The sequence below is a fragment of the Lepidochelys olivacea genome (genome assembly GCF_965140295.1).
Source record: "Lepidochelys olivacea isolate rLepOli2 genome assembly, chromosome: 1".
NCBI lineage: Eukaryota > Metazoa > Chordata > Testudines > Cheloniidae > Lepidochelys > Lepidochelys olivacea.
The window spans coordinates 531,988-547,659 of NC_140411.1; the positions used below are offsets into that span (position 1 = coordinate 531,988).

Genomic DNA, 15,672 nt, shown 5'->3' on the forward strand with positions numbered 1-15,672 from the left:
TGAAGCCAGAAAAATTCAGATTGGAAATAAGGCCCAAATGTTTAACAGCAATGGTGACCCAAGGGAAGTGGTGGAGTCTTCTGTGATGCTGACAGACAAGATAGCTCAGGCCAAAGTCCCAATGTCTCAGCTGAATACTGACATAGCTGAAACCAGCTTTTGGCTTACCCATGTGTTAGTATTGTTAACTAGGTATTAGAATGATAAGAATGTGTTTAGACTTCATTGAATGCTTGTGAGTTGCAGCCCCTCCCCACCCCCCGCTCTGATCTGGTCCCATCTGCAGTGGCATCCTCACCCAACTCCTAGCCCCGCCCCTGGCCCTGGCCCCGGCCCCGGCCCCAGCCTCCGGCCCAACTGCTGCTCCGCTCCCAGACCCGCCCCTGCCCTTAGCCATGTCTGCTGGCTGCGGCTCTGTCCCTGGCCTTGGGGCAGGGCTGGGAGTGTAGCCACACCTGGCCGTGGGCCCAGCTGCCAGCCCCCACCACGGCCTGTCTGCGGTTCCGCTCCCACCCCCAGCCCCTGGCCCCAGCTTCAGCTCTCTTACCCCATGTCTCTCTCTCACGGCCACAGCTCCGAGGGGCACAGACAAGGGCACGGGGGGCATGGCAACCCCAATGTTTGGAGACCACTGCTTTAGATAAAACACCAGTGACGGGGTTCAGTGCAGGGGGCTGGACAGGAGTCTCTGGCTGTGCTATCACAGGTCAGCCTAGGGGGCCTAATGGCCCTGTCTGGCCTTCAACTCTGAGTTTATGCCAGGGTCAGACTGAGAAAGGGCAGGCCAAGGGTGTGAAAGACTCAAAGCCTTCAGCCTCCTTTTCCCTGCCTCACCTTCATGACGTTGCTGACGAACGCTGTGACCTCCTCCTGCACGATGGAGACCAGGTTTTGGCAGGTCAGGAGGTTCACCAGCTGGGCCAGGCTGCCTAGCCTCTGCATCCAGAACTCGGCCTCCTTCAGCCTCCTCTCCAGGTCCCTGTGGTGGACTCTCTGCTGATACAGGGACTCCTTGGTGATGTAGAGCTTGTAGCTCTGCACTTGGGTCTGCAGCCCATGCACCATCTTGTAGGTGTCATCCCGCACCTGCAAGGACATGGACACAGGGGGGCTGAGAAAGGCAGGTTCCCTGCACAGACCCATTTCCCCGTCAGTGCTCAGGGTGGGATGGGGAAGGAGTGAAGGGAGCTGCCCAAATCTCTCCCAGCTATGGAGCTCCACATTATTGCAGGAGACTCTTTCTTGCTGCTCTGGGATGGAGAAAGAGGGTCCTAAAAGGTCTCTGATAGAAACATTAGGCATGGCGGAAGCACTATTCCCTGATTTGACTGGGGAACACAATCCTGAGAGTTCCCAGAGCTTTCCTAGCCAAACCAGGACCCTAAAAGCCTTGAATTGTAGGGTCCATAGGGCAGGCGTGGAGCTTCAATGGGAGAGGAGGACCTGTGGAGGGGAACTCCCAGGTACTCCTCTCCCAGCACTGGAAGAGCATTATAGGGAGCAGGACAGGAGCACTGGCTGTGGGGTTGTGGAGCTCCTGGGCAGGAGCACTGGCTGTGAGGTTGTGGAGCTCCTGGGCATTCCCCGCAGGAGCTGTAGGGAGCCGGGCAGGGGCACCGGCCGCGGGGTTGTGGAGCTCCTGGCCATTCCCCGCAGGAGCTGTAGGGAGCCGGGCAGGGGCACCGGCCGCGGGGTTGTGGAGCTCCTGGCCATTCCCCGCAGGAGCTGTAGGGAGCCGGGCAGGGGCACCGGCCGCGGGGTTGTGGAGCTCCTGGCCATTCCCCGCAGGAGCTGTAGGGAGCCGGGCAGGGGCACCGGCTGCGAGTGGAGCTCCCGTCAGAGGGCACTGTAGGGAGCAGGGCAGGAGCACTGATTGTGGAGCTACTGGTACTGCAGTTCTGACCCCTCCCAGCAGGGGGCACTCCAGGAGAGAAGCCAAGGGGCACTGGGAGTACAGGTCTCCCTGATGATCCAACCCTGCCTTACCAGCTCGAGAATGGCTGAGCAGAGGGTGAGGAACCTCTTGAGCAGGCCTCGGGCACGGCCATTCTCTTGTGCCAGGGCCTGCTGTAGCTCCGGGAAGGTGTAGCATTTGGAGTCATCCTGGGGCAGCCAGTGTACAGATCTTAGCTCCTGCAGGAGTCTAGAAGGAAGCAGGATCCATCAGGCAGGGCCATAGGAACAGCCAGCCTCACCTGGGCACTCAGCCCCAGACAGTCGAGGATAGGACCACGAGTGTAGAAGCCTGAGAGTCCCTCCTGGGGTCCAGTCCAGTAACCCTGAGCTCACTGGCTGGGGCCTCAGCCCTTCATCCCCAAGGCTCTGCTCACAGCACCACTGAAGCAAATGTCCCCTGTGAGCCTGAAGGGAGTCAGGAGTGTGAAGACAACTGGCCCCTGAAGGGAAGAGCCCCACAGAAGCTCCTCAGGCCCCTGCTTGGGGAGAAAGCACTCAGTGAGGACCACTGGAGAACCTAAAGAGACGGGGGGTAGGGGGTGCGTGTGCTCTGTCTTCTGCATAACCCAGGATAAAGGGTATCAGGTATATTTAGGACAAAGAGGTGAAAGGTAAGTATTACTGAATGTTGTAGCATTAGCATGTTAACAATAAACCGGCTGAGCCTACGTGTATGTTCCTGACGCTGCTGTTTTGAAAACTGCAGAGTTTCGACACTAATGTCTCTGAAAGATAGCAGATGCCACAAGACAAACACTGCTAGTCAGGGTGAAATGTTCGAGACTTGCTTCAGGAAACCACCTGTTACTACCATGCTAAGGTGATGTAAATATTAATGAGTTAGCCTATGAAAAATGGGGCACCCCAAAAGTAGTGAGGTGTGGAAGTTCAAATACAGAAAAGGGGTTCAAACCTTCATAAATATGTCTGAACCCCAGTGGGTGTATCCCAGCCTGCGTGCCTTGTCTGGGGGAGATGCCAGGAGGACACCCACTGGTAAGGACTGTTAGGATACAGATATTCAGGCCTGTCTGTAAAGGTCTATACTCTAAGAATTTAGGTGTATTCTTATCACTTGGCTAGTTATAGAGGTATAAAAGAAAGAATCAAAATCACTGTCTGCCGGTGTAAGGTCCTTCTCTTACTGTGACAGTCTGAGGCCTTGTTCTTAGGCTAAGGCCTTTGGCTAAGCCACAGAGGCAGCCATAAGCTGGGAAGCGACCGGTCACCTCCTCACATCCCAAACTAGTCACATTGAAATAAGGTGCTATTGGGCTGTTAGGAATACAATCCTGTCCTGATAATGCCTATCGCCTCCAGAGAAAGGGAAGTGCCTAGAAGATGTAAAAGGAAACCTAGTTTGATAGCATCCTGTCTGGCAAGAACTCACTTATCAATAGCTGGGATGTGAAATCCTCACTTCTGTGTTTGTTCTATCACTGTAGTCCCCATTTCCCCATTATGTATGCACCCGATGAAGCGAGCTGTAGCTCACGAAAGCTTATGCTCAAATAAATTGGTTAGTCTCTAAGGTGCCACAAGTACTCCTTTTCATTTCCCCATTGTTTGTCTGTATAATCTCTGTCTGGTTCTGGGATTGTTTCTGTCTGCTGTATAATTCATTTTGCTGGGTGTAAACTCATTAAGGTGGTGGGATATAATTGGTTAAATAATTATGTTACAATATGTTAGGTTTGGTTAGTTAAATTTCAGTAAAATGATTGGTTAAGGTATAGCTAAGCAGAACTCAGGTTTTACTATATAGTCTGCAGTCAATCAGGAAGTGAGTGGGTGTGTGCGTGTGGGTACTGGGAACAGGGAATGGGGGTGGGGAAATTGGAATCATGTTTGGCTAAGGGCAGGAATGGGAACAGGAACACAGGTGTAAGGCTCTGTGGTGTCAGAGCTGGGAAGGGGGACACTAAGGAAGGAAACTGGAATCATGCTTGCTGGAAGTTCACCCCAATAAACATCGAATTGTTTCACCTTTGGACTTTGGGTATTGTTGCTCTCTGTTCATGCGAGAAGGACCAGGGAAGTAAGTGGGTGAAGGAATAAGCCACCTAACAAGGACGATGACAAAGAAGACTAACACCATTCTGTACAGGTCTCTCTCTCTGCTTTACCAGACTGCAGTTGTACGGGGAAACTTTGGCAAACCAGTAAAGTGCCTGAAACCACTATGACTTATTGCTAAAAGCAGCCAAGTCAACAGGCTGTAAATTGGACATTCAGCAGTCTCAGTTTAATGTTTTTTGGGTGCCACAGAGAGGGCAGCTTGACCCCGCGTCCTTCCTGATAAGAATTGTGTTGAAGTTGCTGTTACATGCATCTTAGAGGAGCAGGATGTGCCCCAGGAATGTCTATTGGGGCCTCAAGCCTGCAAACTCTGGAAAAACCCACACCTGGTTAATCAATAATCAGAAGGAATCTCTTGCTTGACCATTGAAACTGCTTACTTAACAAGTTTTCTTTAAGGGACATGTCATTCTATTACTAATGTATAAATAATGGGGAAAAGTTTGAGGTGGTGGGACTCTTCAGGACTGGACTCTCCCTCTGGCTGCATCTTATGTTGCCCACCGGTAGACGGGCTGCCGCTGTGCCACTCGAGAGCCACACTCAGCTTTGGTAATTATCAAGGGTTGGGGGTGTTTTACTAACCTGTTGCGGACGTGTGTATAAGTGCTTGAGACTAAATAAAGTTCAGCTTTAAGCAAAAGCACTCTTGTGTTGTCCTGTTTGTGCCAGTCATCTATCGGTCGGTCGGCCATGTCTCCCCTGATTTATTTCCTGACACCACCTCACACAGAGTAAAAGTTACCAAGAGCTTTGGGTTGGTAACACAGTGTGTGCATTGTTTGGTTGATTAATAAAGGGAATTATTATGGAAAGAACACTATGGGAGTCTCTGCTGCGCACCATTGGGACCCTTCTGTGGTAACCTCTCTCCTGCAAGCTGTCTCGGAGGCTGGCCCTTGGGGTGGGAATTTGTTAAAGTAACCACGAACTATAGATAAGGTTACATCCACGGCCTTGGGCCTCCAGCACGGGGTGTTCTCAGCTGGGATTCCAAGGGGAGCGGCACCTGGACAGGGGCTGCTCTGAGTGGGGTACAGCTCTCAGTTAAGGTCCTGGCTGGGGCAGGGACACCCCTCCCACACACACATTCTCCCTCTTACCTGGAAATGTGGAGCAGTGCTGCTCCAAAGTGGGGAACAGCCAGGAGCAGGTAGCTGCCCAGGGCTTCCTGGCGTGTTAGCAGCTGCAGGTGCTTCACATTTTGCCACCAGCTATGGGGGAAGGAGAGTAAGACTAGGAGCTGTGCCATGCTGAGAGGAGGGACTAGCTCAGGGAGGTGAGACACTGCACATCAACAAGGGGCTCCATCCCGACCTGCTGCTATCGGTCCCACCCTGTCCACATCCCTGGGCTCCAGCCCATGTGCCTGCAGCAAGAACCATCAGGTGCAGATCCTGTAAGCTGCTAATGGGGTTGCTAATGGGGCCCAATCAACCTCAGGTCCTGCTCCAACATGTGCAGTATAGGTCCCCTGCATCCAGGGCTCAGGCCCCCAGGCACCATCCTCCGAGCACAGTGTGGAGGGTGGTATCTCTCAGGTTCCTCTGCAGTGCCCTGGGCCACTCACCAGGCAAAGGCTTTGCGGACAAGGTAGTGCCTGAAGAAGGGGATGCACTGGAGTAGCTGCCACAGCAGGGCCTCTCGGTGCCACTCTCCGAGTGTCAGGGTCTCAGCGCCTTCATCTGGGTGCACGTGCAGCACCCCAAAGGGGGAGAAGACATAGTGCTGGGGGTTGGCCTGCCGCTTAGGAACCACAACCAGGTCGTAGGGCCTGTATCGAGAAAGAAAGATACCAACGTATATAAAGTCTGCTGCAGTTTCCACGGTATGCATCCGATGAAGTGAGCTGTAGCTCACGAAAGCTCATGCTCAAATAAATTGGTTAGTCTCTAAGGTGCCACAAGTACTCCTTTTCTTTTTGCGAATACAGACTAACACGGCTGTTACTCTGAAGGCCTATATGGAAACAGGAAGCAGGGCCTGGCTGCTCCACCCATCCACATACCCCTGCCCCTGCCATGGGGAGGCCAGCAGGGCACAGAGCCCTGTAGCACCACTGGGGCACTGGGCCTGACATCCCAGAGGCTAACACAGCACTGGGGAAGTGCCTGGTAGGGGCAGTGTGGGTGCAGAGGGCTGAGTTTGGAGTGCAGTTACCTGAAGTGCCTGTTGGGGGCAACGTTGAGGTAGACAAAATTGATTTTCCCCAGGTGCCTGTTCCTCACAAAAATCTCAGCAGCCCGGAGCCCCGTCAGGGACTGCCAGGAGAAGCTCTGCTCTCCTTCCACCACCTGTGGGGTGGGCGTGGCAGCCTCTCCGCCTGGGTCTGGAAGGAGCCTGCAGTGAAGACAGCATGACTGTGAGAGCTCCAGGGCAGAGGTCACCCCACGTCCCCCTCCAGTGCGTGGGCAGGGGGAGAGCAGCTGGGATGCCATACTCAACATGGCTAGGATTTGCACCTTCACAGTGCTGGAGAGACACTCACTCCCCAGGGGGGATCTGTACCATTACACCATCACACAGGGAGGACTAGAAAAAATATCTAGGACTCCTGGCTGCCCAGTTCCCCTGAGCGAACTCCCAAGCTCCCACTCTCCTGTCAGAGTTGAAAACAGAACCCAGGAGTCCTGGCTCACAGTCCCCACCACCAGCTGGCAGGCTCTCCAGTCACAGTGAGCTCTGGGGCATACAGTCCAGCATCCCTGTGGCCCTGGGGAGTGTGGGTGATCCCTGTTCTGTGCGGGACCCACAAGAACAGCCCATGCCCTGGGGGAGGACATTGAAGCCTCGAGCCAGGATTTGGCGGAGGAAGCCCTTACCTCGGCTCAGCACAGCAATACTTCACAGGCACCTCTGTACCAAGGGCAAGGGACATGAGACCCAGGCTTCTTGTCCACTGGGTCTCCTCCTGAGCCAGCTCCATGCCCACCAGACCCACACTTCTCTGCAGCTGCTGCAAAGACACTGGGCCTGGCTGGCACACAGCTGCTGGTTCTTCTACCTCCTGGTCTAGGACAAAGAGGCAGGGCTGCCCTGCGAAGGCTGGCTCTGAGCCAACAGGGAGCAGATTGGTTGGGGGCACTGGATCCCTGTAGTGTGCAGCAAGTGGATGGGCAAACAGCTCCGAGTGGTCCCTGGGGAAGGCCTGGCCCATGGCTCCTAGGACATCCATGTCAGACACGAGGGCCTGACTTCGGTAGTACTGGTAACAGAGCCTCTCCAGGTAGGGCAGCAGCTCCTCCCGGCAACGCAGCTGTTCCCGGAAGGGGCTGAGGAGCTGCAGGACATCCAGTAGGTGCAGCCAGGCACTTCGGCTGCTCCTCTGCAGCACCTTCACAAACACAGCAATCAGCTCAGCCACGAGTGCGTCCAAGTGCTGGGGGTCAGGCCTCCCTGTCTCTTGGAGCTGGGCAGCAAGGCGCTGGCGGACACCCCAGGCCCAGCCACGCTCCACTGGCTGGGAGCTCCTGGGCTCTCTGCCACCTGCAAAGGGACAGAGTCATGAGATAGGGCCAGGAGAAGTGAGCAAGTGCTCAGCCCAAGGCTGAGGGCGCCCCCACCCTAGCCCCCTACACTGCCCACACCCTACTGGACTGTATTGCGAGGTCAGATTCCCTCCCACAGATGTGATCTTTGACGGCCTATCTGTGAGCTTCAACAGGATCCTCGGATACACAGTGATGATGATTGTGAAGCTTGGTTGAGGTGGAGGAGTCAGAGGGTGGGATATTTCCCGGGCAATGCCTTACTGCTAAATGATGAACTAGCAATTGGCTGAGCCCTAAAGGGTTAACTCTCACACTCTACAAGGCAGCAGGAAAGGAAGGAGGGCAGACAGAGACAGAGACACACACCTTGTGTGTGTGAGAGAGATGTGCATTTCCCCTTTAAGTACACTGCCTTGTTAATTAGATCAGCAAGCTGAGCCACAGCTGCTGCCAGGGCAAGCTCCCTCCCTCCTGTCATGTGTCCCTGCTCTATGGAAGATGGGGTAAGCGGGGTGCAGGAGCAGGGGGGAGGGAGACACCCTGACATTAGCCCTCCTCTTCCCCCCCCAGCAAGCAGGAGTCTTGGGGAGCAGCACACGGCAGTGGGGGGAGGGACAGCTGAACTGCGGGCAATTGATAGCCTGCTGGGCAGCTGCTGCACAGGGAACTTAGGGGAGCGGGGAGCTGATAGGGGGGCTGCCAGTCCACCCTAGTTCCAACCATCCACCAGCTAGCTGCAATGGGCTGCTCTTCCTGCAAGCAGTGGACAAAGCAGGCGGCTGCCAAATGATGTTAGAAGGGAGCATTGTACAACTTTAAATGAGCATGTTCTCTAATTGATCAGCAACATAACAACAAAACAGCGTGAACCGGGACGACTTTAAATGAGGAGTTCCTGTATATTCCTGAGGTGCAAGGCTGGGAGCTGGGGGAATTCGGCTGGTGCCTTTCTCTGAGTGATTCATGACCGGCTCTGGGAGCATTCATGCGATCTAGCTGGCTGAGGGGCTCCACCTGCTGTTGCTGAGTGATCACAGCGCCTGGAGGGGTTTGCTGCTTGTCACTAGCAAAGCAGGGTTAAGGCTGCACCCTGGGGATCTCATCACAATGAGCTATTGGGCTGTTGGCATTAGAACAGAGATGCCGCCAAATTCACTTCTGACCTCACTTGTAGCACAACAACCCCCAGGGCAAGCCTGGGGCAATGGGGCCAGCACTGACCATGAGGAAAGAGCTCCCCCTAGAATCATAGAATATCAGGGTTGGAAGGGACCTCAGGAGTCATCAAGTCCCACCCCCTGCTCAAAGCAGGACCATTCCCCAATTAAATCATCCCAGCCGGGGCTTTGTCAAGCCTGACCTAAAAAACTTCTAAGGAAGGAGATTCTACCACCTCCCTAGGTAACGCATTCCAGTGTTTCACCACCCTCCTAGTGAAAAATTTTTTCCTAATATCCAACCTAAACCTCCCCCACTGCAACTTGAGACCATTACTCCTCGTTCTGTCATCTTCCACCACTGAGAATAGTCTAGAACCATCCTCACTGGAACCACCTCTCAGGTAGTTGAAAGCAGCTGTCAAATCCCCCCTCATTCTTCTCTTCTGCAGACTAAACAATCCCAGTTCCCTCAGCCTCTCCTCATAAGTCATGTGTTCCAGACCCCTAATCATTTTTGTTGCCCTTCGCTGGACTCTCTCCAATTTATCCACATCCTTCTTGTAGTGTGGGGCCCAAAACTGGACACAGTACTCCAGATGAGGCCTCACCAAAGTCGAATAGAGGGGAACGATCACGTCCCTCGATCTGCTGGCAATGCCCCTACTTATACATCCCAAAATGCCATTGGCCTTCTTGGCAACAAGGGCACACTGCTGACTCACATCCAGCTTCTCGTCCACTGTCACCCCTAGGTCCTTTTCTGCAGAACTGCTGCCGAGCCATTCGGTCCCTAGTCTGTAGCGTGCATTGGGTTCTTCCGTCCTAAGTGCAGGACCCTGCACTTATCCTTATTGAACCTCATCAGATTTCTTTTGGCCCAATCCTCCAATTTGTCTAGGTCCCTCTGTATCCTATCCCTTCCCTCGAGCGAATCTATCACTCCTCCTAGTTTAGTACCATCCGCAAATTTGCTGAGAGTGCAATCCACACCATCCTTCAGATCATTTATGAAGATAGTGAACAAAACCGGACCGAGGACCAACCCCTGGGGCAATCCACTTGATACCGGCTGCCAACTAGACATGGAGCCATTGATCACTACCCGTTGAGCCCGACAATCTAGCCAACTTTCTACCCACCTTAGAGTGCATTCATCCAGCCCACACTTTTTTAACTTGCTGACAAGAATACTGTGAGAGACCATGTCAAAAGCTTTGCTAAAGTCAAGAAACAATACATCCACTGCTTTCCCTTCATCCACAGAACCAGTAATCTCATCATAGAAGGCGATTAGATTAGTCAGGCATGACCTTCCCTTGGTGAATCCATGCTGACTGTTCCTGATCACTTTCCTCTCCTCTAAGTGCTTCAGGATTGATTCCTTGAGGACCTGCTCCATGATTTTTCCGGGGACTGAGTGTGGCTGACTGACCTGTAGTTCCCTCCTTCTTCCCTTTTTTAAAGATTGGCACTACATTAGCCTTTTTCCAGTCATCTGGGACTTCCCCCATTCGCCACGAGTTTTCAAAGATAATGGCCAACAGCTCTGCAATCACAGCCGCCAATTCCTTTAGCACTCTCGGATGCAACGCGTCCGGCCCCATGCACTTGTGCACGTCCAGCTTTTCTAAATAGTCCCTAACCACCTCTTTCTCCACAGAGGGTTGGCCATCTACTCCCCATGCTGTGATGCCCAGTGCAGCAGTCTAGGAGCTGACCTTGTTAGTGAAGACAGAGGCAAAAAAAGCATTGAGTAAATTAGCTTTTCCCACATCCTCTGTCATTAGGTTGCCTCCCTCATTCAGTAAGGGGCCCACGCTTCCCTTGGCTTTCTTCTTGTTGCCAACATACCTGAAGAAACCCTTCTTGTTACTCTTAACATCTCTTGCTAGCTGCAGCTCCAGGTGCGATTTGGCCCTCCTGATTTCATTCCTACATGCCCGAGCAATATTTTTATACTCTTCCCTGGTCATTTGTCCAATCTTCCACTTCTTGTAAGCTTCTTTTTTGTATTTAAGATCAGCAAGAATTTCACTGTTAAGCCAAGCCAGTCACCTGCCATATTTACTATTCTTTCGACACATCGGGATGGTTTGTCCCTGTAACCTCAACAGGGATTCCTTGAAATACAGCCAGCTCTCCTGGACTCCTTTCCCCTTCATGTTAGTCCCCCAGGGGATCCTTCCCATCCATTCCCTGAGGGAGTCGAAGTCTGCTTTTCTGAAGTCCAGGGTCCGTATCCTGCTGCTTACCTTTCTTCCCTGTGTCAGGATCCTGAACTCAACCAACTCATGGTCACTGCCTCCCAGATTCCCATCCACTTTTGCTTCCTCCACTAATTCTTCTTGGTTTGTGAGCAGCAGGTCAAGAAAAGCTCCCCCCCTAGTTGGCTCCTCTAGCACTTGCACCAGGAAATTGTCCCCTATGTTTTCCAAAAACTTCCTGGATTGTCTATGCACTGCTGTATTGCTCTCCCAGCAGATATCAGCAAAATTAAAGTCACCCATGAGAACCAGGGTGTGCGATCTACTAGCTTCTGCGAGCTGCCGGAAGAAAGCCTCATCCACCTCATCCCCCTGGTCCGGTGGTCTATAGCAGACTCCCACCACTACATCACTCTTGTTGCTCACACTTCTAAACTTAATCCAGAGACACTCAGGTTTTTCTGCAGTTTCGTACCAGAGCTCTGAGCAGTCATACTGCTCCCTTACATACAGTGCTACTCCCCCACCTCTTCTGCCCTGCCTGTCCTTCCTGAACAGTTTATAACCATTCATGACAGTGCTCCAGTCATGTGAGTTATCCTACCAAGTCTCTGTTATTCCAATCACGTCATAATTCCTTGACATCACCAGGACCTCCAGTTCTCCCTGCTTGTTTCCAAGGCTTTGTGCATTCGTATATAAGCACTTGAGATAACCTGCTGATCGCCCCTCATTCTCAGTATGAGGCAGGAGCCCTCCCCTCACAGACGTTCCTGCCTGTGCTTCCTCCTGGTATCCCACTTTCCCACTTACCTCAGGGCTTTGGTCTCCTTCCCCCGGTGAACCTAGTTTAAAGCCCTCCTCACTAGGTTAGCCAGTCTGCTCGCAAAGATGCTCTTCCCTCTCTTCGTAAGTGGAGCCCGTCTCTGCCCAGCACTCCTCCTTCATGGAACACCATCCCATGGTCAAAGAATCCAAAGCCTTCTCTCCGACACCACCCTCTAAGTCCCTGTACTCCCCCGGTTGTGGCAGCAGAGATGAAGGCTCCTTACCTGGGCCAGCAGCAGCAGGGAACAGACTGGGGAGAGTCGGGGAAGACTGCATGGTATCTCTGTGCACACAAAGCTGCTAAAGACAAAGGCCTGGTCAGTCTAGGTGCCATTGAAGCATGGGGAAGGGGCAAAATGGGGGCAGGTTGTTTCAGGAGGATGGGATCACAGGCAGTCTGTTCTCGGGCGGGGGACAAAGTGAGATCAGAGGGGGCAAGCTGTGCCATGGTGCGGGAGTGGACAAAGTGGGGTTAGAGGATGTTAGGTAATGCCATCGGGTGAGGAGAAAGTGGGGGAGGGGGTGGAGTCAGACAGTGCCATGGGGGACAATGGGAGAGGTGGAGGATGTAAGGGGCGCACTGAGAGGGATGTGCGGGCGAGTAGGTGATGGGGGGCCCTGATGGTGCATATAAGCATTCACGGACTAGAACTAAGTCTGCAGAGCCTGGGACAGCTGACATTCCCACAATGCCACCAGGAGGCCACGCAGAGCACTTTGGAGAGCAGGCACCACACGAAGTACCACCCAAGGGATGCAGTTTGACCCCTGCAGCCTTTTGATTGACCAAGCACCCTATTTAATCCTGGAGGGTGCCCCAGGAAGTTGTCTGGGCAACCACACAGACTTTGGGCCTGCTGCAACTCCAGACTTCACCTTGTCTCCTGATCCCAGTCCAACAATGACCCTGACTCTTGCCTCCTGACTTCACCCTGATACTACCTCTGCTCTCCAACCCCAGCCTGACTCTGACCCTGACTCTTGCTTACTGAACCCAGCTCTAGCGATTCCTCTGACTCCTGCTCACTGACTATCATCCCTGACGTGTAGACCCCAGCCCAGCTGTGACTGCTAAGCCAGACCATCTATGTCCTAGTCTTACAGTTTGTCCAGACCCCTTCCGATCCCCTCTGCAGCAGCCCCTGAGCAGGGTTATGGAAGGGGCGGGTCTACTATTGCCCACTGGACTCCATGGAGTACCGGATCTCCAGGAGCAGGTTGCACGACTCCAAACCAAGAACCATCTGCTGCAGTCCCAATTGATGCAGCTCCTAGCAGAAAATCAGACATGTCGCGAGCAGCTAGCATGGTCTCAGAAAGAAAATTCCATGCTCCAGGATTGGGTTGGGCCCTACTGCCTTTTGAACAGGGCCCCACAGTACCACTACCCAAATGTTTGGATGGGAACATAAGAACGGCCATAAGGGGTCAGACCAAAGGTCCATCCAGCCCAGTATCCTGTCTGCTGACAGTGGCCAATGCCAGGTGCCCCAGAGGGAATGAACAGATAGGTTATCATCACGTGATCCACGCCCTGTCACCCAATCCCAGCTCTGGCAAACAGACCATTCCTGCCCATCCTGGCTAATAGCCATTGATGCACTTATCTTCCATGAATCTATCTAGCTCCCTTTTGAACCCAGTTATAGTATCAAGCTTCACAACAGCCTCTGGCAAGAAGTTCCACAGGTTGACAGTGAAAAAATACTTTCTTGTGTTTGTTTTAAATCTGCTACCTATTAATTTCATTTGGTGGCCTCTTGTTATTTACTCTTCATAATACAAGAACACTTCCTTATTTACTTTCTCTATACCACTCATGACTTTATATACCTCTATCATATCCCCCCTTAGTTGCCTCTTTTCCAAGCTGAAAAGTCCCAGTCTTATTAATCTCTCCTAATATGGAAGGCATTCTATACCCCTAATCATTTTTATTGCCCTTTTCTGAACCTTTTCCAATTCCAGATTGTGTGCAGGCTGCCAGAGTTGTCACCAAACTGGATCTCCAGGGCGCCTACAATCTAGTGCGCACAGTCAACCTGAGAAACTCCTTGCCTGGGGAGGTTGTGAAGGCTAAGACTATAACAGGGTTTAAAAGAGGACTGGATAAATTCATGGAGGTTAAATCCATTAATGGCTATTAGCCAGGATGGGTAAGGACTGGTGTCCCTAAGGAATGGTGTCCCTAGCCTCTGTTTGTCAGAGGGTGGAGATGGATGGCAGGAGAGAGATCACTTGATCATTACCTGTTAGGTTCACTCCCTCTGGGGCATCTGGCATTGGCCACTGTCAGCAGACAGGATACTGGGCTGGATGGACCTTTGGTCTGACCCAGCCTGGCCATTCTTATGTTCATCAGGGCAGGAGACAAATGGAAGACTGCCTTTTGAACTCATTATGGGGACTTTCAATATCTAGTAATGCCATTCAGGCTGACCAGCATTCCCACGATCTTTCAACACTTTGTGAATGATGTATTTAGAGACACCCTGGATCAGCATGTGTCATCTACCTCAATGATATACTTGCGTTTTCAGATAATCCCAAGCAGCATTGTTATGACATTGGTTTCATCCTGAAAAGGATACAGAAGCGTGGCCTGTTCATGCAACTGGAAAAATGTACCTTTGACCAGTCCCCTACAGAGTTCTTGGGTTACATCCTTTCCTCAAACAGCATCAAGATGGACCCCCAGAAGGTGGAGGCCATCTGCAATTGGGCAGTGCCCAGGTCCCCCCATCCTGAGCTTCATAAATTTTTACTGACAGTTCATTCCAGACTTCTCAGGGCAAACAGCCTCCTCCTGCACAAGGCTGTCAAATTTGTTTGGACACCGGAAGCTCATCATGCTTTCGAACAGCTCAAAGCTGCTTTCACCACCACTCCTGTCTAGCACACCCAGCCCAAGCATTCACAGTGGAAGCTGATGCCTCCAGTGTAGCCATTGGGCCATACTCTCTCAGAGGCATGGTCCACATCAAGTGTTGCACCCCTGTGCCTACTACTCCTGAACAATCAATTCTGCCAAACAGAATTATGAGATATTAAATCAGGAGCTACTCACAATTAAATCAGCCTTTGAAGAATGGCACCATCTCCTCAAGGGACACAGAAACCCAGTCCAAGTCTTTTCTGAATATCTGTCTAAGGTTTGAACTTTGAACCAAAGACATCTCAGGTGGGCATTATTCTTCTCAGTTTGATTTCATCATCATCTATCACCCAGGAATAGGAAAGACAATGACAGGGCGAAGAGCTAACCAAGAACCACTCCGTCTCCCAAAACCTCGGAACTTCCTTCGTGCCAAAATCCACCAAGACCTGCTTGATCTAATCTGATCCACTTTGTGGGGTGATCCATTAGCCCAGGAGGTGACAGAACAGCCTGCGCAAACAAGAGCCAGAACCAAAATGCAGTGCTCCACACAGGACGGGATCACCTACCTCAATAGGCACACATACATTCCCATGGCTAGAAGTGCTCCATCTCTGCCACAACACTCCATGGGGAGGCCACTTTGGCCTCCTTAAGACTTTCCACACGGCTTCCTGTTTCTTCTGGTGGCCCCATAAGCAAGCTAAAGTCCAGGACTAGGTTGACTCTTGTGACCTGTGTGCGCGCACCAAGATGCCTCATGTTAAGCCCCTCGGCACCCTAGTACCCCTGGAGACCCCACCTATACCATGGGCCTCAATCAGCATGGATTCCATAGTGGAACTCCCTGACTCTCATGGCCACACAGTAGCCTTAATTGTGGTAGACCAACTGACCAAAACGGTGCACTTCATCCCCTGTAACAGCCTGCTCTCTGCTGAAAACACAGCTTGACTACTAGTGGTTTATGTGGTCTGCCTTAATGGACTTTTGGATCATATCACCTCAGAGAGAGGCCTGCAGTTTGTCTCTCGCTTTTGGAGTGAAGCACTCCAGCTAATGGACATTCATGCTTT

At 52.3% G+C, this 15,672-nt stretch overlaps 1 protein-coding gene across 1 annotated transcript in view; it reads right to left on the bottom strand.

Annotated features, from left to right (window-relative positions):
- The window catches only part of DNHD1 (dynein heavy chain domain 1), a 178,169-nt gene that overhangs the window by 158,046 nt on the left and 4,451 nt on the right, over positions 1 to 15,672 (bottom strand). The window contains exons 2-8 of the mRNA XM_084616938.1: positions 11,943 to 12,015; positions 6,858 to 7,521; positions 6,196 to 6,375; positions 5,606 to 5,809; positions 5,139 to 5,249; positions 1,987 to 2,143; positions 835 to 1,086 (exon numbers count right to left, since the gene is read on the bottom strand). Coding sequence (XP_084473064.1) covers positions 835 to 1,086; positions 1,987 to 2,143; positions 5,139 to 5,249; positions 5,606 to 5,809; positions 6,196 to 6,375; positions 6,858 to 7,521; positions 11,943 to 11,994 — 1,620 coding nt within the window. The 5' untranslated portion in view covers positions 11,995 to 12,015. The remainder of the gene's footprint in view (positions 1 to 834; positions 1,087 to 1,986; positions 2,144 to 5,138; positions 5,250 to 5,605; positions 5,810 to 6,195; positions 6,376 to 6,857; positions 7,522 to 11,942; positions 12,016 to 15,672) is intronic.